General features: G+C 26.0%; 8 protein-coding genes across 8 annotated transcripts; 3 read left to right on the forward strand and 5 right to left on the reverse strand. All coding sequences in view use genetic code 12, as the record gives it.

Annotated features, from left to right (window-relative positions):
• Positions 1-66: 66 nt before the first annotated feature.
• Positions 67-666, forward strand: KGF54_002924 (uncharacterized protein; the record flags this gene model as incomplete). The annotated part of the gene is made up of 1 exon (XM_051763456.1): positions 67-666. One exon carries the CDS (start codon positions 67-69, stop codon positions 664-666), a length of 600 nt encoding a protein of 199 aa, XP_051620294.1.
• A 761-nt stretch (positions 667-1,427) lies between these two features.
• Positions 1,428-4,178, forward strand: KGF54_002925 (uncharacterized protein; the record flags this gene model as incomplete). The annotated part of the gene is made up of 1 exon (XM_051763457.1): positions 1,428-4,178. One exon carries the CDS (start codon positions 1,428-1,430, stop codon positions 4,176-4,178), a length of 2,751 nt encoding a protein of 916 aa, XP_051620295.1.
• Positions 4,179-4,559: 381 nt separating this feature from the next.
• Positions 4,560-6,650, forward strand: KGF54_002926 (uncharacterized protein; the record flags this gene model as incomplete). Its single annotated transcript, XM_051763458.1, has 1 exon — positions 4,560-6,650. The coding sequence occupies one exon, from the start codon at positions 4,560-4,562 to the stop codon at positions 6,648-6,650; it is 2,091 nt and encodes a 696-aa protein (XP_051620296.1).
• Positions 6,651-7,104: 454 nt separating this feature from the next.
• On the reverse strand, positions 7,105-8,052 carry PIL1 (lipid-binding protein; the record flags this gene model as incomplete). The annotated part of the gene is made up of 1 exon (XM_051763459.1): positions 7,105-8,052. The coding sequence occupies one exon, from the start codon at positions 8,050-8,052 to the stop codon at positions 7,105-7,107; it is 948 nt and encodes a 315-aa protein (XP_051620297.1).
• A 1,540-nt stretch (positions 8,053-9,592) lies between these two features.
• On the reverse strand, positions 9,593-10,813 carry HAT1 (histone acetyltransferase catalytic subunit; the record flags this gene model as incomplete). The annotated part of the gene is made up of 1 exon (XM_051763460.1): positions 9,593-10,813. One exon carries the CDS (start codon positions 10,811-10,813, stop codon positions 9,593-9,595), a length of 1,221 nt encoding a protein of 406 aa, XP_051620298.1.
• A 191-nt stretch (positions 10,814-11,004) lies between these two features.
• On the reverse strand, positions 11,005-16,491 carry DUR1,2 (bifunctional urea carboxylase/allophanate hydrolase; the record flags this gene model as incomplete). The annotated part of the gene is made up of 1 exon (XM_051763461.1): positions 11,005-16,491. The coding sequence occupies one exon, from the start codon at positions 16,489-16,491 to the stop codon at positions 11,005-11,007; it is 5,487 nt and encodes a 1,828-aa protein (XP_051620299.1).
• A 1,443-nt stretch (positions 16,492-17,934) lies between these two features.
• On the reverse strand, positions 17,935-20,205 carry DUR3 (Dur3p; the record flags this gene model as incomplete). Its single annotated transcript, XM_051763463.1, has 3 exons — positions 17,935-18,170; positions 18,306-19,862; positions 19,977-20,205. 3 exons carry the CDS (start codon positions 20,203-20,205, stop codon positions 17,935-17,937), a joined length of 2,022 nt encoding a protein of 673 aa, XP_051620300.1.
• A 3,481-nt stretch (positions 20,206-23,686) lies between these two features.
• ERG3 (C-5 sterol desaturase) lies at positions 23,687-24,856 on the reverse strand (the record flags this gene model as incomplete). The annotated part of the gene is made up of 1 exon (XM_051763464.1): positions 23,687-24,856. One exon carries the CDS (start codon positions 24,854-24,856, stop codon positions 23,687-23,689), a length of 1,170 nt encoding a protein of 389 aa, XP_051620301.1.
• Between the last annotated feature and the right edge of the window lie 1,352 nt (positions 24,857-26,208).

Genomic DNA, 26,208 nt, shown 5'->3' on the forward strand with positions numbered 1-26,208 from the left:
TGGAATATCTGAGGTACAAATAAAACCAATCAAATAAGTAATTGACTCAATTTGCATAGTACGAATATGGCTAAATCTACACAACCAACCAAACAACAGAATAAAAAGACGTCGAATAGAAGAAGAAAGAAAAGAAGAACTGAAGATTTTTCATCATCATCAGAGTCATCCTCTTCATCATCAGATTCAGAATCAGAAGTGGAAGAAATAAATGAAACAATAAATGAAACAAATGACAACATAATACCCAACCCAATCAATGTTGATGATATAGAACTAGATATAGAGGAAAAATCAAACAAATATGCCCCTGAAAATTTAACATACGACCAAAAGCAAAAACTATCAAAAATTCCATTTACAAAAACCCCAATATCATCAATAACAAACTCAAATACAACAACAGCTTTGAAAAATATACCCAACCTTACGGAAATCAACAATCAAATATCACAACAAAAACAACAAATAAATACAGATTTCTTAAAAATTATGTCAACTGAATTTAGTAATGATTTAGATGAACTAAGAACAAAACCTGATTTTAAACAAAATTCTTTAATTACATTAGCTAAAGCTTTACAAAGTGGTTCTAATATGTTTGATTATGATATTATTAAGGGATTGTTGCAACAAGAAGAAACACAAAAAATTGAACAAAATTGAAGTAAGTCTGTTTCATTAAATTAATTAAAATACGCGTAAAAACGTTACTAAATATTACAATTTTTATCCTATGAAGATGTAAAATTTTTGCTCATACGGTCATTTGCTGAGTATTACATAAATCATCAAAATCAAAATAGATTTTAACATGGCCCAGGGAGTGTAATGTAATCAGTTTGCTTTTATTTTTGTTTCCTTCATACGACTCAAGTATTCATAGCTGATATAATCAAATTCAAAGCTGTCAAAATAATTGTTTATCAAGATATTATGCATACAGTGTCAATGTTTATATATTTATTTTTAGAAATGTTTATAAAATTAAGCCACCTAAAATATTTTGTAATTTTGTAATAATTTGAAAATACCCCTATAAATTTATTTTCCTTTTAATTTAAACATAAATTTAAATTTAATTTACCTTAATAATTTTTTATTCTATCCCCAAATTATAAAATTTAAATAAATTATAATTTTAAATTAAATGTCAATTTAAAGTTACAACCAAACTATTTTTTTGATTCAATTTACATTGATTTATTCATTCAATTATTATTATTCAATACATATGACAGTACTTATCAACTTATTGATCTAAAATAATATATTATTATTCAAAATATAATAACATCTACTAATATATCAATATTAATTTATTATAAATATTCATTTATTTACTTATAAAAAGAAACTGCTAATTTTAACATTTTCGTAAATTGTTGCAACCAACGTTTTTTCAATAACTCGTGTATTAAACTAGAATGCCTCCAAATTCAACTTCGGATAAGCAATTAAATAATGATAACAATCACAATCAAAATATAAGTAATTCTAATAATGATATAACTGCAATACCTACTCCAAACCATGGTTCAACTAATGAAGTTGAAGATTATGAAGAAGATAATAATACTACAATAACTATACATGATGGAAGAATACCAAATGATTCAACTATCAATGACGATTTAGATCTGAATAAACCACAAACTTATCCTATAACTCCACCAACAACTCAAGATATAACTGAAAATTCATTATTACTACCACAAAATCATCCATTACAAGAAGATGAACGTGATGATGATAATATGAGTAAAATTATAAAATTAGCTAGACGACCAAGTTTTATATGGATCTGTTGTTTAGGTATTTTGGGTCTAATAATATTTCAATTAACTTTTTTACCAAGAACTTCATTAGCAAGAGATTATAGAAGATGGCATGGAATTCATTTAACAAAATCAGATGTTAAAAGAAATTGGTTACAAATGACTGGAATTGGTAAAAGTCATATGGATTTAACAACTGAAGAATATATTGACAACTGGCTTTTAAATTTTACCACGTTAAATCAAAAATCTAAGACCAATTTAATATCTGATAATAATCCAAAATTGACTCACTTTGTTGAATCAAACTTTAAAAATTTTGGTTTCAAAACTGAAAAATTTAATTATGAGTTTGAAATAAATGAACCTGACGGTGCTATTATTAGATTAGTTGATTCAAAAGAAGCTGTTGTTTATGAGGTTGATGTATTGGAACCTAAATTCAAAACTCCTGCATTTTACAGTTTTGGGAGTAACTCAAATGTAACTGGTCAATATGTCTATGTCAACTCAGGTACTAAAAATGATTATAATTCACTAGTTAAAAATAACATTAACCTAAAAGACAAGATATTCATATTAAAAAATAATAATGAGGAAAATATCACAATTGGAGAGAAAATCTCGCTAGCTGAACACTATGGAGCAATTGGAGTATTGACAATATATGAAGTTAATAAAATTGGTAATAGTGATGATTCAAATATAGATAGAGCAATATCAAGAGGTTGTAATTCATTGAAATCAAAAATCCCAGTTATTCCAATAAGCAAAAAACTACTAACTCCAATATTAGACACCAAGGTATCAACCACTAAGAAATTCGAAAATTGGGATCATTCACCTTTCATAAATTCGAAATTCAAACTACAAATCTATAGTAAATTTAATTCAAAATCCACGAAACAATTGACAAATATAGTTGGGACAATAAAAGGAATAATGAATGATGCAGATATAATAATTGGAGCAAGAAGAGATTCATTTACATCAAATAATCCATTGTCTGGTCATGCAATACTATTGGAAATCATGAGAAATTATCAAAGATTAGTCAAGCAAGGTTGGAAACCTTTAAGAAATATGAAATTTGTTTCATGGGATGGTTCATATTTGGATTTACTTGGTGTTAAATCGTTTACTAATGATACGTATGTTTTCAATCCAAAGAGATCAATTGTTTCATACATTAATATAGATGGTGATGCAGTTACTGGTAGTAAATTTAATGTTGATTCAAATCCTGTTTTCAATCACATTTTAAGAAAAACATCAAGATTAATACCTATCCCTAAAAAATCAACTGCTCTTAAAACTTTGAGTGCTGAAATAAGTGAAGAAAATTTCAGTGATTCAGATATTATGAAAAACGACGAAGATAATGAAGAAGATGAAGGAAAATATTACACCACGTTACATAAGTATTGGCAAAAGCAAGACAATACATCAATAAATAATAATTTAGGATATTCCATAATCAACTCAGAATCAAAAATATTTCAACAACATTTATCAACTCCGGTAATCAATTTAAAATTTATAAACGATGAGAAAAAAGATAGTGCAAAATATATACCCAACTCAAATTATTATTCAAGAGAATGGTTAGTTAAGCAAGAAATTGATGATGATTTATTATTACATGGTTCGTTGATTAGATTTATTGGATTATTAGGTATAAGTTTAAGTGAACATGAAGTTGTTGATTATAAAACTCACACATATTTTGAAGAAATCGAGGAATTTTATCATACTTTATTACATTTGGAAAAGTCTAAATTAAATCAATGGAATAACTCATTAGTTTCAAATTATCTTATATATAAATACTCCATTTTTCAAGATTTAGATACAAATGATCCAGTTCATTTCCATCAAATTGTAAATCAATTTACGTCATTTTTAAACGAAACTGTTTATCAATCCAAGATCTTTGATGAATGGAATGAAGTAGTAGAAGATGGGTTAATTCAAGATTATCCGTGGTATAGATATTACAAGAAATTACAACATTTTGCACAATTTAAAGTTTCAAATTATAAACTATCACATTTGGAAAAAGATTTAAAATTAAATGATCAAGATTATACTTACTTAGAAAGTAAAGAGATATCACAAATGAAAGAAGAACAACCTCAAAATAAAAAGGAACTTTTAAATAAAAAACTAAATGGTATACTTGATGGTCCAACCACAACAAAATATTATTATGATTCTGTAATCTACGGAAACCCAAAATTTAATGTGAAAAACAATCAATCATGGTATGATGAAAGAAGAGTAAAGTCAACTTTTACTTATTTATATGAAGCAATTGACTCGGAAGATTACGAGCTAACTGTTAAATGGTTTGTTTTGATTTATGAAAAACTAAAGAACATTCAATACAAAATGACTTGAGTTGTTTTTTATATACTTATTTATTTAGTTTATATAGGTGTATTTGATACATGGAAATTAAAAATAGAATTTATTGAACTTTTTTGAACTAACTTGGAGGACAAACCTACTTTTTGAAATTAAAATTAGCTTATAGTTTATTTTGTAGTCAATGAGCAGACTGATTTATTTACTAAGGTTGATGGTATATTTGTATTACAGGTGGTGTTTCAAATATTCAATTCTTAAGCGGTATCAAATCACGTGATCTGTTTTCGTCTAAATTTTAGTAAAGAGATAAAAAAATTTGGCAGCCAAAAAAAATATGTATAACAAGCATTTTTTTTTACAACCAAGATCAATTAAAAAGACGTGTTTTAACTATCCAACTAAATTTCACTTATGGATTTACTATCAAATCAAACTACTGGAATTCAAACAGCGTGGTTATTAGCAACATTAGGTTCAAAAGCTTCACAAAGAAATAAAATAATCAAGAAAGATAATATATTAAATGTATCTATACCAGAAATATGTCAAGATTTAATTAATACTTTTGATCAACCACAACAACCAGAACAACAACCAAATAGAAATATTAAATTTGCTTCAAATATTCTTTATGGATTATCTATTTTATACAAATCTAAAATTTCATATATTTTAAATGATTTAAATTATATTCAAATTAAATTATTAAATTCATTAAAATTTAACAAGAATTTATCATTACCTTCAACTACAACTACAACAACAACTTCAAATTTAAAAAGATCAAGATTTTTTGAAAATGATGAATGTTTTAATATTTCAATTGATTTTTTACCAAATTTAAATTTAGATCAACCATTTACTCCCACTGATACACAAAATCAACCACAACAACCAAATGTTTCACCTTCAAAAAGAAGAAAATTAGAAATTGCAAGATTTGATGCTAGTGAATTTCCAATATTTGATCAATCAACAACCTTATCGACTAGTGGAGCTTTAAATTTTGCATTATCATTAAGTGAACAAGAAAGTAGAGAAGTTGAAAATTTCTTAAATTCACCTATTCATCAAACAAATATAGATGATGATGATCTTTTGGTTGGTCAAAATAGAGTTGAAAATAATGATGCTTTATCTAATATCAGATTTAATAGAAATGATGAATTACAATTAGATAGAAGAATTAGTGGTATTAATAGTGATCATGAATTAGGTGATTTAAATGAACAACCACAAGAAGAAATGGAACAACAAAGAAGATCATTAATTGAAGTTGATGAACAAGAACAACAAAATGATTTAGATTTAGGTATGGAAGTTGAATTATCTCCTGATTTATTAGTTGGTGATGAAAATGTTCAAGATGATCAAGATGATCAAGATGAAGAATTTCAAGCTATTTCTGGTGATGCTACTCAACAACAACAACCAACAAGAGAAGATGTCAATACTAGAATTTCAAATTTAAGAAGTAGAAGATTGGTGGTTGATGAAAGAATTTCATTGAATACTTCAATAATCATAGAAAATAATGATAATTATGAACAAAACATGATTCAATTAAGAAATCAACAACAACAACGTCAACAAAGAACATCACAACAATTAATTGAAGAAATTCAAATCATGTTGAATCATTCTACTTTAATTAATACTCAAAATTCAAGATCATTATCAAGAATAAATGAAATTAATCAATTAACTCAATCAATGGCTAATGAAGATAGTGAACAACCAAGAAATATTGAATCATTACAAGTTGAAAACTCAAGAATATTTAATGAATCTCAGCAACAACAATTACAAGATATGGATTTAGATTTAGGTGATGATAATGAACAAGAACAAGATCATTCACAACAATTAAATTTTGAAGATAATATTCAAGAAATGGATTTTGAATTACAAGCATCACAAAGAACAACATCTTCAAGACTTTCTAATTCTCAACATATTTTAAATTTACAATCTTTAACATTATCAGATAATGAAGATTCAACAACTTCTCAAAATCAATTAAATATAAAATTACAAAAATTTTTAAAATATTTCATGGAAAAACTGATTGAATTAAATACATTTACTACAATCACCACTGTTAATGAAGTTGAAAAACAATTCACTTTAAATTTCCATCAATTAGTTCCACCTCCTTCATCAACACCTTCTCAAATTCCAATAAATAATAAAAAAATAGCCATAAATTCATTTGCAACAATTTTAATATTATTAAATAAAAATATTTTAGATTTAAAAATTTTAAATCAACAACAACAAGATTCTGAAACAAATACTTTTAATTTATTAAAACCTAAAAATTTAGAAATGTGTTTGAAATTAAAAGAAAATGAATTACCACAAGAAGAAGAAGAAGAAGAAAATCAAGATGTTGAAGTTGATGTTGAAGTTGAAGAGTCACCACAAAATCCTCAAAGTAGAGATATTAGTGAATTAGAAATTCAATTACAATCTCAAGAAGATGAAGTAATGACTGAATAAATTAATAAAAACCAAAAAAAGTTTAAGTAAAATCTGAAACGTAATTAATATATACCCTAAATTTGTCTTTTTGCAACATTTTTTCTTCTTTGTGTTTTAAATTCGATACTTTCTGTAGTATAATGCAAGAAGAAAAAAATAATTTATTGCTTTTGCATTTATTGTGTAAGATTTTCCGATATTGCCAATATTTATTGCTAAGACTGTCCTTTCTGAGTAGTGAACAGAAAAAACTCATATACAAAGTATCTAAGTTTGAAAAGTTGATTCTAAGAATTAATTTGACAAATAGTAGTAATACAATAATATTATTTAATATTAAAAATTATAAAAAATTGAATAGATTAAAATAGAAGAATTGATAAAGTCAAATTTTTAAAAATAAAAGCAAACCAAAAACAAAATAATATTAGCAAAATTAATTAATTAATTAATGTAAAATTATTTATTTTATTTAAACATGTGATTGAGTTTGATGACCATCTTGATGAATTTGATGAACATCATCATGTTTATTAAATTCTTGTTGAGCAGCATCATTAATTTCTGGTTCTTCTTCTTCATCATCATATTCATGATGTAATGATAAAGTTGGTTTTACAACTGCTGAATCTAAAGTCCAATTAGCTAAAGCATTTTCAGCATCAATAATAATTTGTTTTGAAGCTTCATAACCATCATAAGCTGGTCTTGTTTCACCTGGAGTAACTGCTGAATCATCTAATAATTCCAATAAAGCTTTACCATAACCAGCAATTAAAGCATATTTTTCAGCTAATTCTCTTGTTGCATCAAATTGATAATTAAAAGCAGCTTTTAATTGTTCTCTTGTAATATTTGATAATTGAGCTTCAGCAACTAATGATTCAGCTTCTGCTCTAACTAATTCTTGTTCTAATACAGGAATTTTTGGAGATTGAGGATCTTTATATTTTAAATGAGCAATTTCATCAGTAATTTTTTGTTTTCTTTCTCTTGAAGGTTGTACTGAACCTTCAATATCTCTAATTGATTTTAAAGTAATTCTATATTGATCATATTTATCAATATATTGATCTTCTAATTCACCAATTTCATAAATTAAAACCCCTAATTTATCAGTAACATCACTAACATCATCATCATTACCTTCACCCCAAGCACTTAATTGTTTTGCAATATCTTTTCTTTCTCTTGAAGTAACTTCAACTGATCTCATAAAATTTTTTTCCATTTTAATAAATTGAGTTAATTTTCTTGATAATTCTGGTCCAGTTGCACCAGCTGCAGCTTTTCTAATTGATGATGATAAACCACCTGAACCAAAAAATCTATTTTTAGTTGATGATGGTGGTGGTGGTGGAGATTGTAATTGAGAAGCAGTTGGAGCTTTTGATGATCTTAATGAATATGTTCTATGCATTTTGGTTATTAGTATTCAATTGATTGATTTAATTGATTGATTAAATTAATTATTAAATTTGGTTGTAAAAAAAATTAATGGAAATTAAATTTATATATTATGTGGAAATGAAAAACTTTATAAAGTGCCTATTAATTATATTTAACTAAAAATTTGAATGATAGCAACAATTAATCAATTTTAATTTATCAATATTCTCTAAACTTTTTTCAAATATACACAATACTTAAATCCATTTAACTACATGACAAAGGGATACACAATATTCAAATGCTTTGTGTAATGTTTATATAATAAATGTAGAATAATTAATCAAATTACCTAATTAGTAAATGAAATTGCTTATTTTAAATAATAATTTTTGTATCATAATTGGTAGCTTTAATATGAACGATTCAATTTATGGTTAAAGTGCTGGTTTAGAAATTAGATTAATTTACATAACCTTTATTTCAAAATTCTAAATTCCAAATATTTGATTAGTAGTTTCAGATTATTAGATGCCGTATGGTCTCAAACAACTTGGATAACGTCTAATTTTTAATTTGTGTTCACTCGTTTTTTATATTCGAAACCTATTATTATAGAAGATCTTAAGAGATTGAAGTTTACACTTTCATAGATTGAAATTTAGATTTAGATTTTAATAGATATAAATAGAATTTGAAAATTATATTCATTCCAGATTTTTTGAAAACTATATATTTTCTTGATTCTCTGATCATTTGTATGTTTACTATTCTTACGATGTATACATAGTTAATAGGTCTATTAATATAGCTGAAAATGTTACGGAACTAATAGAAAGTTTTCTTCAAGAAAATATCTATTTAATTTATGACATAATTATATTTGTAATGTATTATTATTTTTAATTTATTCTTATTATTTAAATTTACGATTATTATTTTTAACTTTTTAATTTTTTGTCGTATTATTTTAATTATTACTAAATTATTATTATGACGTAATAATTTCCAATAAAAATTTTGACATTAATATTTAATATTTATGTCATGAATCTAAATATATCGTTAGATCATTTAGATTAAAGATGATTTAAATAACAGATTATATAATTTATTAATTTACTTGAAATATAAAATAATTTATGTTTGGCTTAATGATTAAACTCGATGATAATTGTCACAAAACCATCATTGGTAAAGGTTATTAAGTAAGATAAGTTATAGTTCTCCCATTTATAATCAATACTAGACGTGTTTGAGGAACTTTGCATACCTTTTAATTAGGCTTTGTATCTATGGATATTGCTTCGTATTATATAGACATTTACATTTCTACTCAATTTTCAATTATGTTTATTTTTTACCAGTAATTAGGCAAAAAAAGTTTAAAACTTAAGATTATAATAATTTGGCAACCAAATTAGAACAAAAAATAATTTTAATATAAGAAACATTAACAAATTTTACAATCCGTACCACAACTAATTTGAATAATTAAAATTATCACTAAAAATTAACAGAGTTGATCAACAATTTAATATTTGTCATGAAATTATGTATTAATTAATAAATTATGTCTTATCTACCATCTTCCCTTCATCTCTTTTTCTTTTAGTTGGTAAATTTATATCACCCAATATCCTATAATAATCATCTTCTAAAGCTTGATAAGCAGTTTGTAATTTATCTTTCCTATTATTTTCATCTAAACTATCTAAACCTTCTTTATTCTTTTTGTACAATCTTTGTTTAATAAATTTTCGAACATCAGCAGTTGATATATCTTTTGTATGTTTTAATTTATATAATAATATTAATTCTAATAATCTTGAAAATTGACGATTTTCAAACTTTAAATTCTTTTTAGTAGTATTAACCCAATCAGAATCAATTTTAGGTATAACTTTCCCAAAATCAAATGATAAATTTCTTAATCTTTTTAAATCTGCTTTATCTCTTAAATCATCAAATTGTTCATTTGGATCTTCAACTACAATTTCAATAATATTTGAATCTTTTAACCATATATCACATAAATGACTATAAAATAATTGACCTAATCCATTACCTTGATAAATTGGTAATATTATAAATTGTGATATTTTTATTCTTATTTCTTTTATACCTTCATCAAATTTTATAGCTCCTGGATATTTCCAATAATTATAAGCTGTTGTAAATCCCACAATTGATGGTTCATTTTCTCCTTGTGGTTTTTCATAAAATACATATAAATTCCATAATTCATCTTCTGAATCTATAAATGAACCTGCTTCAATATATAAAAGTACTAATATTTGTAATCTCTTATGTAATTCTAATCCTTCTTTTGATTTTAAATCAATTTTATATATTTCATATTCTATATTATCAACTTTAAACTCATCTATTTTATTACCAGGTATTTTATAACTTTTTTTTTCTTCTTTTATTGAATCAACCCATTTTATTTCATCTTTAAAAATAGTAGAATCAGGTAAATATTTATCAACAGTTTCTTTTATATCAATTAAATCATTATCTTCTAATTTTTGTGAATATTTTATATTTAAAAATGGTTTAAAAGTATAATGATCAAAACACAAAAAAATATCCAAGTCTTTATATCCATATATAGATTCTGCATCTCCAAAAATTGGATATGTAAATAATGGTTGAAATTTTATAGCTTCTTCTTCATTTGTAATAAAACATTTTAATGCTTCATTTGATGATGATGTCCAAAGTTCTGGCTGTAGTGATGCTGCTTGTAATGATGCAGCTGAAATTTGTTTTTTATCAGCTAATGACATATTGATGGTGTTTAAATTTTGGTGATAATATTGAATTGAATATTTACATTTTTAAAAATTAATTTAACGCGAAATATTTCCATTTAGATTTACGATATCAATTCTTAATTATTCTATTAACATATTATTATTTCTTTTTTAATACACACAAGTCAATTTATTTTACAAAAGTATCTAGTCTAGTCTATTATCTATTCTAATACAACAACTAAATCACCAGCATCAACCATATCACCATTTTTATGATAGATTTTTAATACTTTACCTGCTCTTGTAGCATTTACAACCATTTCAGTTTTCATAGCTTCAACAACTACTAATGGTTGATTTATTTCAACTTTATCACCTACGCTCACCAAAGATTTCCAAAATCTACCTGAATATTCAGAATAAACCATTTCTGCATTATCATCGAATTTTTCATCTTCTTGTATTTTACTACCATTTTTTTCTAATTCAGAATTTGAAATTTGAATTAATTTATTAAATTCTTCTAATTTTTCACCACCTTGAGCTTGTTTGAATTTTTCAATTGATTCAGAATTTTCTTGAATCCATTGTAAATATTTACCATGATCAAATACAGAATCGACAATATCAACTTTAAATTTACCTGCATTCATTTCTTCGGAAAATTTATCTATTTCGGATTCTTCAACTGGATAAAACTCAATTTGATCAAAAGGACATAATAACCATGGATTTTTTGATTCTTGAGAATGATCACCAATAGTTAATTTATCCCATATTGGTACAGTTCTACCAACTAATTGATATCCACCTGGTGATTCCATAGTATATATACACATATAATTACCACCAATACCCACGGTACCATTTGGAGTAAAAGTTCTTGATGGATTATATTTAGTACCTAAAAATCTATGTCTTGGATCTAATGGTACAGCACATGGAGCTCCTAAAAATACATCACCTAAACCTAAGACTAAAAATCTTGCAGTATATAACATATCTTTTACATCATTTCTTGTTATACCATTTATATTGGCAATAAAATCAACATTATTTGGTAACCATGGGGCTTCACTTCTAATAGTTTCTTGATATCTTTTAACTGCATCTAATGTTTTCTTATCTTCAAAAGCCATTGGTAATTTTATAATTCTTGATTTAACTTCCCATTTATTAATGAAAGCAATTTCTTTTTCATATGAAACTAAAATATTTAAAGCTTCTTTTTGAGATATGTCATCAGTATATTCAACTAAAACGGATCTAACACCTGGTGATAATTCATAAATTCCTTTTGGTTTAAATCCTTTAACCATTTCAACTAATTTATGAATCCTATAAGCTTTATTTAAATCTAAAATATTATCTCCATATTCAACCAAAATATATCTATCACCCGCTTGACGATAAGTTACAGTTGGTGCGTTTTCAGAAACTTTTAATTTGTATAGTACGGGATTTTCTGGTTTTTGTAAAGATTTACCTTCTAAACTTGGTAAATCACCTTTTAAAGTTTTAATATCTTCTTCTTGTTGAGATTTTAATATTTTGGCGGTATCATAAGTTATAGGTACAAATTGTATAGATTGACCAGGTTTAACTTGACCAATTTTCCATAATTCAGATTCTGCAACAACAGCTTCACAAACAAATCCACCTAAACTTGGACCATCACAAGTTAATATCACTGGTTCATCACCAGTAAAATTTACTGCACCCATTGAATAAACATAATCATGAGTATTTGAAGGATGTAAACCTGCTTCTCCACCATCAGATCTTGCCCATTTTGGTTTTGGTCCAATTAATCTTACACCAAATCGATTAGAATTATAATGAACTTTCCAAGTAGATGAAAAAAATTCATCAACTGATTCTGATTTGAAAAAATCTGGAGATCCATGAGGTCCACATGTAACTCCAACTTTCCATATTTTATTATCATAATTTGGTATCAATGAAGTTGGAATTTTAGTTGGTGATGAAATTGGACTTGGTAATGTACAACTTGAAATTTCTGGTTGTCCTAAAAACAAGACATCACCTAATTTTAATACTCTACCATTATAGCCACCTAGATTACCTAATGCAAAAGTTGATCTTGATCCTAAATATTCAATAACATCAATACCTCCTCTAATAGCTAAATATGCACGACATCCAGTTTCTAACTTACCAATTGCTAATTTATCACCACTTTTAATGTTTATTGGTTCCCATTGATTTTGTGATTTTCCATTAACATCAATTGGAGCTTTACCACCAGTAACTGCAATTACACAATCTTGATGAAATAATAATTTTGGACCATTTAATGTAATTTCAATACCTGGGGCTGAACTATCATTTCCAACAATTCTATTTGCAATTCTAAAAGAATATTGATCCATACAACCAGATGGAGGAACTCCAATATTCCAATACCCTTTTCTACCTGGATAATCTTGAACTGTTGTATAAGCACCAGGAGCTAAAATTTCAATAGCATGTGGTTTATAATCATATGAATCTAATACTTTTGTGGCAACTTTAGCTTCTTCAAACATCTTGGAATTAGCAATTGATCTAAGATAATCAACATTTGTAATACAACCATAAACAACAGTTTCATCTAATGCTTGACGTAATTTTTTCAAAGCATCATTTCTATCTTTACCATGAACTATAATTTTTGCTAATGTTGGATCATATTCTGCTGAAACAACAGTTCCCTTTTCAACCCAAGTATCAACTCTTGCCCATTTTGGAAATTTCACTTCTGTTAATTGACCTGGTGATGGCATAAAATCTTTAACTGGATTTTCAGCGTATAATCTTGCCTCCATTGAAGCACCTTTAACTTCAATCTTTTGATTAAAATCTGGTGGAGTATCAGCAGCAATCAATAACATCCATTCAACAAGATCCAAACCGGTAACCATTTCTGTAATTGGATGTTCAACTTGTAATCTTGCATTGACTTCCAAAAAGTAAAATTCATCTCTTTTTGGATCATATATATATTCGACAGTACCAGCACATTTATAATGCATTGATGCACCTAAACTTTCAGCTGCTTTTCTCATTTTTTGTCTTGTTGCTTCTGGTAAATCTGGAGCAGGAGTTTCTTCAATAATTTTTTGATTTCTTCTTTGTAATGAACAATCTCTTTCTCCTACAGCAATAGCATTACCATAACCATCACCTAACATTTGGATTTCAACATGTCTTGCATTTTCAACAAACCTTTCCAAAAACACACCAGCATCTCCAAAATATGATAAACCTTGATGTTGAACGGTTTGGAAAACTCTTTCAATATCTTTCTCGGAATCAACTTTTTGTAAACCAATACCACCACCACCAGCAGTTGATTTAACCATAATTGGATATTCTAATTTTGCAGCAATTTCTCTTGCTTCTTTTGCATCTTTAACTAACCCTGAACCTGGAACCAATGGAACCCCAGCTTTTTCAGCAATTTCTCTAGCTGAATGTTTTAAACCTAGTTTTCTTATAGCATCACCTGAAGGTCCAACAAATACTATACCTTCTTTACCACAACGATCTGAGAAATCAGCATTTTCTGATAAAAACCCATAACCTGGAATAATTGCTTCAGCTCCTGAATCTTTAGCAGCTTTTATAACTTTATTAATGTCAATATATGTTTGAGCAGCGGTTGTACCATGTAATGGGATTGCAACATCTGCTAATAATGAATGTTGAGCATATTTATCTGGATCTGAATATATTGCAATTGATTTTATACCTAATTTTTTTAAGGTTTTGATGATTCTTACAGCAATTTCACCTCTATTGGCTACTAAAACTGAATTAAATGGTTTTTTATATTTTGCATCTTCTCTAGCTAAATGTTCTTGATAATTTTTCCAACCACCGTATGATGTTATGTCAACAGTTCCTGGTGCATTATAACCTGATTCTTCACAAATGAATGATTTTACCCATTCTCCTGAAGCCAATTCTGCTGATCCAATACCAAGTGGTTCTGGAACATAATTTATAAATTGACCAAATTTTTCTTTCGGTATTGAATAAACTTCAATAGCTATTTTATTTCCACCTTCAATTACTCTTCTCAATCCTGGTTTTGCAACTGGTCCAGTTTTAGGTAATGCATATAATTTATAATTTGATGATGTAGTGGTTGATTCAACAAATCTTGCGTCAACAGCTTCTAATTGCCAATGCAATTGGAAACCTTCAAGATGAGCTCCAACTACTGCTAATTTTATTTGTTCTTGTGGTTTCAAGGAAGGTACATTTGAATTTAATTCATCATGGATTGTAGAATCAATTAATTTATCTTTTATTGATCCATAAAAATGTGGAACTGTTTCAGCATATGGTTTTAAATAACGGCTTGCTAATTCTAATAATGCATAATCATTAAATTTATGAGATAATAAAGTAATACCAAATGGTTGACCATCTTTTCTAAACCCAGCTGGTATAGCCAATGCAGACATATCTGCTAAATTTACAAAATTTGTATATGTACCTTGACATGAATTTACTTTTATTGGTTCATTTTGTACTTGTTCAATAGTTGGATTTAATGGTGCAGTTGGTACAACTATAACATCGATATCTTTTAATAATTTTTTAACTTTTTGTAGTATACCTTGTCTTTTATATTCATATTCAAAACATGATGCAGCTGTATAATTTTCACCACCTTTTATAATTTTGAGTACTGTTGGATCTAAATCTTTTGATGGTGGATTTGTGGCTAAAAAATCTTTCATGGCAACATATCTTTCAGTGACCCAAGGACCTTCATATAAACATTTAGCTAAATCAAGTAATGGTTGTATATCTATTGATACTAACTCTGCACCAACTTTGTCACTCAAAATTTCAACTGCTTTATTATATAATGTTGGATTTTCAGTCTCACCGCACCAAATTAAATTTGTAGGTACTGCAATTTTTGGCTTTTTCGAGAATTTCAATAATGGACTAATTGGCATTGAACTTGAATATTCATCATTATCACCATCTTCTTGAGCCATTAGACTAAAAGTTAATTGAGCATCTTGTAAATTTAATGAAAAAATTGAAACACAGTCTAATGATTTACATGCTGGTACTACACCTGAACAAGAAAATACTCCCTTTGTTGGTTTTAATCCAATTATATTATTTAATGCTGCTGGTACTCTACCTGAACCTGCAGTGTCAGTACCTAATGAAATTGGAACTATACCTCTTGCAACAACTGAAGCTGAACCAGCTGATGATCCACCACTTACATATTTATCATTAAATGTATTTGGAGTTATACCATATGGAGATCTGGTCCCCACTAATCCAGTTGCAAATTGATCTAAATTAGTTTTACCTATAATTATTGCACCAGCGTCTCTTAATAATTTGACTGTGGTTGCATCTTTCTCGGGAAAGAAAGCAAATGAAGGACATGCAGCAGTAGTTTCAAATCCTTTCACATCTATATTATCTTTAATTGCAATTGGAACTCCATAAAGTGGTAATTTTTCTTTGTTTGACTTTGATTGTAAAAAATCCCATTGATGTTTTAAATTGTCAGTGGAAGCTAATGATATCCAAGCAGGATCTTCCGGTGATGATTTTTGAGATTTTAATAAATTAATCAATAAATCAAAAGATTTATCTGGTGTAGAATTGAAATGAAAATTTTTCCAATCATCAATTGTCCAACCTATAGTATTAGTAGACATGATTTGGAAATGTGAAATTTGATTTTGATTAGTTAGTGATTACGATGGCTTGTAAATTTCAATTTTCAAAAATCAAGTTGAACAAACTTGTTGATATATATATATATTACGTAAATTAGATCAAATCAAATAAGAATAAATTACATATTAAATTAAATATAAAAATGGGTATATACGTAAATAAATTTAATTATGATAACAATAAAGTAAAGTAAAATAAAGTGAAAAATTAAATCAATAAAGAATCTCGATAAGAGAAAAGTTTTAAGAAATTTTACATAAATTGGAAAAATAATTATTTTATTTTCAAAGAATCAATTTAATGAAATCAATTAAACTAATCTTTAAAGATAATTCAACGCGAGATAGGCTCTCTTATTAGTTTAATCTAATAATTAAGCAAAAAGCCAAGTTTTTGATATTAAGTTTAGATGACCGTTAAATTAGTTCATAATCAAACGGGTATAGGATTACGATTCAAATGGTAAATATTACTTTAGATAAATGAAAAACTTCGTTTTGGCATTTATCATGTTCTTATCACAAACTAAGAATATGGCGGTTACAATAAGGCGATGAAGGGCCAGAGAGAAATTCGAAAAAGTATCTGGTAGCGTAGCTGAAATAAAAATTTCGGTGAAATCCGATTTAATTTAAATGATAAAGACCAAATATATTTTTGATTATCATGAGCTGTGAAAGTGAGGTCCGGTCTACTATTAAATATGTTTTAAATGATCGATGTCTCAACTTGAACGGGGAATAAAATTAAATATTGCAAAAACATTGATTGCGTATATGCATATTTGGTAATCTTTTTCGCTTAGGTATTATTTTGAATCTGATGGTTCTCCACAATTTTCATGACAAATCAACCCTACATTAGGTTGCTTACTAATGCTATTCCTCTCATATGGTGTTTTAGGAACGAGCTCATTAAAGAAATAAGTAATACTTGTTCAGTCGAAGGAATGCACAACTTGGTCCAAAAATCAAGTATGCCATTAGGTAAGTTGGAAAATTTACTGGAAGGTGAAGAAGAGAAGAAAAAAGACCAAAAGTGAAGATTTAATAACTACAAGCTTGAATCAACTTGGTTACGAACCTATTTAGTTTACTTTTAGAAATCACAAACAGTGGTTTAGTAGAAGCTACGAGTGGCTAATCCTTTCAAATTGTCGGAATGAAAGAAGAGTTGTGTATAAACTTAATTTTTAAGACGTTTCATAAAGTTTGAATTTTGTGTAATTGTTTCAAAATATTTAATTTTTTTCTTTATTTCAAAATTGACACACAAAGTCTGAGCGGAAAAATTTGACACATTTCTTCAAGATTCTACATAGTTAACAGTATCTACATAGTTAACGATTTCATAATAAGTTTAAAATATATATAGATTAAAATTTAATAACATGTACAAAAATAAATAAATGTAAGACCTGCTTATTTTTTCTCAATTTCATCATCAATACTTGGATATTCCATTTCAACCGATCTACCATCAACAACTTGAGCATTTGATAATTGAGCATTAATTTGTGATCTAACCGCATGCATTTTTTCAGGATGATTTTCTTGCCATGCTCTTAATTTATAAGTTTGACCAGTTAAATCCCAATAAACACCTCTTGCAGTACTTGCAATACTTCCTCTACTTTCCCAAATTGGAAATACAATAACTTGAAAACATGTATAAAAAATCCAAATCATGAATACTGAAATCCAACCTGTGAAAAATTTCTTACTGAAAATATATTTACTTCCATACATTGGCATTGGCCATATAACCAAAAGAATTAATGTAATACAAACACAGAAAATGGAACATCTTTTGAAAGCTTTACGTAAAATTTGTTGTTCTTCAGTATAATGTTGTCTTTCATGTTCTGCTAATTCAGTTGCAACAATTGAAATTGGTGATTTAACTGGACTTAATTTTTCATCATCATCATAATTTTCTGATTTAGTTGCTTCTAATAATTCTGCTTCTTCATTAACTCTAGTAATTCTAGTATTTAAAATATTCCAATCAAAATTTTGTTGTCCAAAAATTAATGTAAATACTGGAACTGTAATTAATGGGAATAATAAAGCAACAACATTACCTGCTAACATAGAATCGTCCATGAATAAATTATCATAAGTAACAGCTCCGAATTTGGTTTTACAAACGATTAACCAAGTCATAATAGCTAAACCAGTACCAATTGGAGGACTAAAAGTTGCAGCTGCCCAATTTTGTCTAGCACTTAAAATAGTCATAGCAATTGGGAACACTCCTGCACCTATAATAATTCCCATAAGTTCGTACAAGAAACCCATTGAAACATTAGCATAATAAAGACCAATTGCAAAACCTGCCATAACATAAGCAAATACACCACATCCAACATGAGAAATCCAAATTAATTTTTTACCATCAGCTTTTGGATTAACGTAAGTTCTATAAACATCATAAGTGAAAATAGTTGATACAGCAATTAATTCTGAAGACATAGCACTTGTAACAGCCATATAAATCATAATTAAACTTAAAACACCACCTGCTTTACCCAATAAGGCAACACTTGCAGTAGGTAAAACTAAACCAGCAGAGACTTCATCAGTAGTTAAAGCTCTACCCATTGGCCAATGTTCTGTATATTGTAAAGCAAGAGCAGCAAATCCCATTGTTAAACTAGTGATACATGGAACTTGAAACCAAGCAATACTACCTAAAATGTACCCTTTATAAGCACTTCCTGGATTGGCTGCAAAGGCTTTGTTAAAATACCCATTATCAAGGAACACTGTTCCGAAATTACCAACGATATTAATGACAAAAAATATACCTGCTGATCTTGAATTCATTGTTAAATAAGAACCTTCTGCATTACCTTCAACTGGATGAGTTTTACCTAATTCTTTAATGATATCATAAACAGCTCCAGGAGATCCTAATTTTGAATTAGTTGCCCAAACACTGAATGCAAAAATTAAAATAATAACCAACATAATTAATGTGTGTGCGTAATCTGTTAAAATTGTTGCTTTTAAACCTCCAAAAATTGAATAAATAGTAGGTGATAATCCAATTAATAAACATGCAGCAACTGGATGCATACCAGTTAAATCACATACTGCTGCTGAACCACCAGTTAATAACATAGCAGTAACTAAGATATTTGTAAATAAACCCCAAAAAATATAAACAATATGAGTTGTTGTACCATATCTTGCTCTAACAATTTCTAAATAAGTTCTAGCAGCTGGAGCTCTCAATTTTGCCTTGATAGCGATACAAGCAAATAAAGTAATTTGAACAGTAGCACCTAAACTATAAGATAATGCACCAAAAACACCATTTTTATAAGCTTGAGTTGTTGAAGTTACTAAAAAAAATTGGTTAGTAAAAATCTAAATATTATTCATCAGAACCTCCTGAACAGGTTGTTTCGTAATAAACGTTCCTGATTACCTAGTTCATGCTCTTTAATTCTACGTACAAAGTGTGGCAGCCCATGTCCAACTTGAGACTACTGCTGCTGAAATCAAACCGGTCTTGACTGATCTACCGGCTGTTGCAAACTCTTCTGATGTTATGATTTCTTTGTTATATCTTCTTAACATAAAAGTGGTTAAGCACATCCCAATTGCAAAAGCTGCACCAAAACCCAAAAGAACACCATATCCAGCACTTTGAGGTAATGGAATATATTTCTCAACTGTTGACATTTTTGTTTGTGATTGATAGTTGTTGAAGATAAATGTTGAAAATTTAATGAACTAGTTATTTCTCTCTTAAAATATATAGGTGAAGGTTATGTCTATATTCTATTTGTATTTATATTATTATCCTTTCCTTATGAACAAGCTAAACAATTAAGTTACTGAAAAAAATTGTTTGGAAGTGATGTGATTAATTCAATCCATTTTTATAGATTTTTGTTTTGAAAAAAAATTAAGTTGCAAAACAATAAAGATTAAATTTTATGCAGGATTAATTAATTTTTCAGTATTGTTTTAGTTTCTTATCTATTATCTTATTTAATTGTTTTGTGTTAAATTAAAAAAAATCATTTAGTTATCTTTTACAATCTAATTAATGGATTAATCATGAGTCGTGCGATTAAGTTTAGTCATAATTCATTCTTCTTGTTATCATTAAGGTTAATAAATTACCCAGGTTACTTAAATTTTGTATTCTAGATTATTATTATATTTAGGTACAATAAAAGCACATAGGATCATTTTGAGACAATTCAAAATGTAAAGAAATGCAATAAATTTATTTTATTGTTGATGATATAATAAGGCTGACCCTTCGCTTCAATATTTCATATGTTTCAAAGTGAAGAGTTAAAAATAGATTTTGATTTATTAAGTTTCAGATTTAGTGAAATCTTATACATTTGAAACTTAATTTTAGATTTTAATGCAAATTTGAAGATGATTCAATATAATTGGTTTAAAAAAAATCCTGTTTACTGAGAATGTCTTAGATAAGAAACTTATAAACCTTTCTTACTTGAAATATCCCCGTAAACCGGCAAATTTGATATATTTTAAAACTTAATTTTGTGTGATTTTTTTAGGCTTAAATTTTAATCTAACGAACTTCTTACATCACTTGATTATTAATTAAAAAATTTCTATTGTCAATTTAGAATAAAGGATTCCAATTTTTCAAAATCGTTTGTTTCAACTACCCTCCCTTAAGGTGTTATCAATTGGTTTTTACACTTTGATTGATTCAAAACATATTAATATTAATACACCTTATGGGAGTGTCAAATTGATTAAACTGATATCTTAAGTATAGTCTATTAATTCCACCTCTGAAGTTCAATTAAAATGACATGTCATTGGTGTTATATTCATTAACGTTATTTGCGAATTTAGTAATAGACGAAAATCTTTTACCGCCTTAAGGATTTAGTATGCTCAAAATTTGAAAATGTAAATTCCCTTAGAAATTAGTATCTTTATTTTTTAAAAGCACATGTGAATACTTGAGATTCGTATCTGATAACTTTTTAGAATTAAAGTTAGGCTATTATTTGCGTTTCCTTAATTTACTACAGTCAGGTACTTAAAATATTATTTTTTTGCAAATTTGTGAAATCAAACTCATCGTGATAAAGTTTTGAAAGAACTAACTAAACAACTTTAATCTAAAGTGTATGATAAGTTGAAAATTTTTCAGAAATTGGTTTTAATTTGCCATAAATTTGAAAATTTACTAAAAATTCCAAACTAATTTTCCTTCAAATATGTCACAAAACGTTTGAAATTTAATTTTCAAGGTTTATAGAATTAAAGACAGTCTTTTTGATAAACTTCATGAACTTATGGTCAAATCATACGATGTACTGGGTCTCGTTATCTATTCAATCTTTGATGTTGAATTCAAGATGAAATGGCCCGATTAATAAAAACAAACTTATAATTTCAAAGGCCCATATTTCTGAGCTGACAAGCAAAAACCAAGAATGCTCAAAACCAAGATCTCTATTTCATTTTAGTAAAGTTGATCCGTTAGATCAAAAGATCTAGAGATAAGTAATAAACTTGGATTTAAAGTTGGTTGTGAAATGTGACAAAAGGCTTTAATATTTTTACTTGGTACCAATTTGAAAATGGCCCGTGCGCCGTAAATTTATTCACTTGCATTGAAAAAGTAGTGGGAATATTATAATAAGATCGTTTTAAATATTATTCTTATCTTTAAATAGATTTAAGGTTTGTATATTTGTTCTAAATTAGTAATTCAAATTTTCTTAACCGCCCTTTCATAATAAAGTAACATCTAAATCAAAGACAGAACTCAAACAAGTTTAAGAAGAGATAATCAACTTTATCAATTGTTATCTTCAAAAATTATGCCTTTCAAATGATGGTCTTTTCAACAGCTTTCGGCCCATGGTAATTTTATCAAACTTACCAATGTAAGAAAGCAATAGATCTTGTGAAGTTGATGGGTTTCAATCATCGAAACTTTCTATATAACTATTTGCAATTATATTATTTTCGAAAATCGTTATATCTAGTCTTTATGAATTTAACTAATAGTGAAATTTTTATAACTTGAAAAATCCCAAATTTTGCATATACTTCGATACTGAATTTATTTTAAGAAAACCTCGACAAAATTTTGATCGTATTTGATCCTGGTAATTACTTATCAGATCATCAACCTAAAGTTTCTATCTTTAAGATCAAAATGTAAAGAAACAAATTTAAGATTATAAAAGATCAATCGAAAACAATTAAAGTAACGTTACATTATTATAAACTTTTCGTAAATGTTTTACGAAATATTATAATTCAGAATAGAGAATCTTGATTTTATAAATCAATCATTTATTAAGTGAACCTTTTTTTATTCAACTTACTAAAAGTCAATCGTTGAGTCAAACTTTTGAACAATTCTTTTAAGTGTCTTCTATTAAAGAAACTACATAAAAAATGCTCTTTCCCTACTATGAAATATAAAGAACTTAAACAAATGTATATAAATATATATTATTTGATCAGATTATTTCTAAAATTTTCAGCCTCCTTATCCATCATACAGCTTCATTCCACTTTTTCTCGCGATTTTCTGATGTACTGATCGGTTCGATAAGCTATTTTATATTTGTTTTATTGGTAAATAAGTGATATCGCATAGTATAATATTTTTTACGAATATTATATTAAAATTTGAAACAAGGGGGGAATACCTCTCCCAAAAAAAACAAGTCGTTGAAGTCAAAATTCAAATTACAATTAGCTTTCGGAAATCAAGCTTAGCCCTATATTGAATTGACATATATAATATAGGTAACAAATTAAAAGAAAAGTACTAAAAAAGAATATTATGCAAGATATATAATCTTAAATAAAGTAGTAAATATATTATTATACAAGTGATTATTAAATCCTAGAACTAGGTCTTTGCAAAACAACTTTCAAAAAAGAATTAGTTCCCGGAAAATGAGCTGAACTGTTCAGGGAACCTTTGAATAAGTTTTCTAGTTTATTACACTTTTGTATAATTCACAAGAAAGAGACATATCAATAACGTTCAAAAATGAAATAAAAAAAAATGTATTAAAAAAAATGTATGAATAATATATAATAATATATAAATAATTGTCTTTTAGTCTCTCAACGTTAAATAAAAAAAAATAAAAATGTCAATGTCCTTTAATAACTATTATTCCCATATAATTTAATCTTCAATATATTCTCTATCATCAACTTTTCCTTCTAATTCATTTCTAATTTCTTCCATTTGTACAACTTGATTTTTCCATATTTTTTTAGTATCTACATCATCATTATTTTTAACAAATAATGAATCATCAGGTCTTCTATAAGAATTACCAATTCTATCCCATAATGTAGTAAATTGTCCATAATTATAATTAAAATATAAATGATGTATAGTATGACATGCTGTACCATTTACTACAGGATCATTACTCATATAATTACCATCATGAATCATTACAGTCCAAAAATTAACAAATGTAAATAAAAATAAATATAATACTTTATGTAATGGGAAAAATAATGGATATAAATGATAAGGTAAACTTTGAGCCCAACCATCAACTGGATGGAAAGCATGTGATGCAAATGGAGTACAAACAATCCATTTATGATGAGGTTTATGTAATCTTTTATAAACTGATGGCCAATGTAACCATCTATGAATAAAATAAATTAAACAATCAGTAAATAAAATAAACATTGGAATTTGTGCAAATAAAAATTTCCAACCACCAGTTGAATCATTAATATTCATATATAATCTTGAATATCCATTTAATTCTAATAAAAAAAAAGGATTGGTTAAAGCAACCATTATAGGTATTGCTGTAACTGCTCTTTCTATCTCCAATGACATTTGATTTTTTAAATATCTTGGATGATTGAATATTTTTTTATCAAAAACATATACATAACTTAAATAAGCTGTGATAAAATATAAGATCCAACCAAAAAGTGTAGTAACCACAAGTATACTTAAAGCTTCTCTAAATAAATTTGATCTTGCTAGTAAGGACCCATCAAAGAAATCTCCAGCTGGTAATAAATTTGGTTTTAATCCATAAATATCTGATTTATTCTGATAATTTGTAATTTTAGTTAATAAATATGTATATAAATTTGAAGCATTTATATCGGTTGTATTAAAGTTAATAGAACTTGTAGCATTATATATATTTTGATAATTATTTATTATTGGAGATTTTGGTAATGATATTGAAGATGAAATTTGATTTATTATTGGTGAATTTTTTATAAATTGATCTATAGTTCCATCTTTTGGTAAAATTGTTGAATATAATTTATCAAACAAATAATAATCACAAACTTCCAATACAATATCCATTTTTGTAATTAGTAAAGAACGTGGTTTATAATGAAGTTGTGATTTTTAGCAATGAAAAAAATAAAGTATATACTGGAATAAACGGTAAACAAAATCTATGTCCTAGTCTGAAAAATGAAATGAATATATGATCTAGTAAATAAATATAAAAAAAAAGGTATCAAATGAATGAATAAATATTATTCAAGGAGTATTTAAATCAAATGAACTTTTAAAAGGTTGTATGATTTTTAATAATAAAGAAAGAAAAGAACTTAAAATTATTTAAATTCGTTTTTATTTATTTTAATTAAAATTGAAAAAAAAAAAAAAAAAAAAAAAAAAAAAAAAAAAAAAAAAAAAAAAAAAAAAAAAAAAAAAAAAAAAAAAAAAAAAAAAAAAAAAAAAAAAAAAAAAAAAAAAAAAAAAAAAAAAAAAAAAAAAAAAAAAAAAAAAAAAAAAAAAAAAAAAAAAAAAAAAAAAAAAAAAAAAAAAAAAAAAAAAAAAAAAAAAAAAAAAAAAAAAAAAAAAAAAAAAAAAAAAAAAAAAAAAAAAAAAAAAAAAAAAAAAAAAAAAAAAAAAAAAAAAAAAAAAAAAAAAAAAAAAAAAAAAAAAAAAAAAAAAAAAAAAAAAAAAAAAAAAAAAAAAAAAAAAAAAAAAAAAAAAAAAAAAAAAAAAAAAAAAAAAAAAAAAAAAAAAAAAAAAAAAAAAAAAAAAAAAAAAAAAAAAAAAAAAAAAAAAAAAAAAAAAAAAAAAAAAAAAAAAAAAAAAAAAAAAAAAAAAAAAAAAAAAAAAAAAAAAAAAAAAAAAAAAAAAAAAAAAAAAAAAAAAAAAAAAAAAAAAAAAAAAAAAAAAAAAAAAAAAAAAAAAAAAAAAAAAAAAAAAAAAAAAAAAAAAAAAAAAAAAAAAAAAAAAAAAAAAAAAAAAAAAAAAAAAAAAAAAAAAAAAAAAAAAAAAAAAAAAAAAAAAAAAAAAAAAAAAAAAAAAAAAAAAAAAAAAAAAAAAAAAAAAAAAAAAAAAAAAAAAAAAAAAAAAAAAAAAAAAAAAAAAAAAAAAAAAAAAAAAAAAAAAAAAAAAAAAAAAAAAAAAAAAAAAAAAAAAAAAAAAAAAAAAAAAAAAAAAAAAAAAAAAAAAAAAACAATCAAATGTTTTAGGTGGAAAAATTTATTAAGGGCTCTATTTATAAACGAAATTATTATTATTTATTATTTATTATTATCGGTTAATTAAGATCAAAGTATACTATTAGACTTGACCCTATTCGTCAATCAATGTTGACAATTTCAATACAGATAATGTACCTAATAAAAGTAATTGGTTCAATCTTTACATATTAATCACTATTTTGATCTGTTTAATCTGTCAAAATTGTT

This window comes from Candida jiufengensis, assembly GCF_024610255.1.
Source record: "Candida jiufengensis strain CBS 10846 chromosome Unknown scaffold3, whole genome shotgun sequence".
NCBI lineage: Eukaryota > Fungi > Ascomycota > Pichiomycetes > Serinales > Debaryomycetaceae > Lodderomyces > Lodderomyces jiufengensis.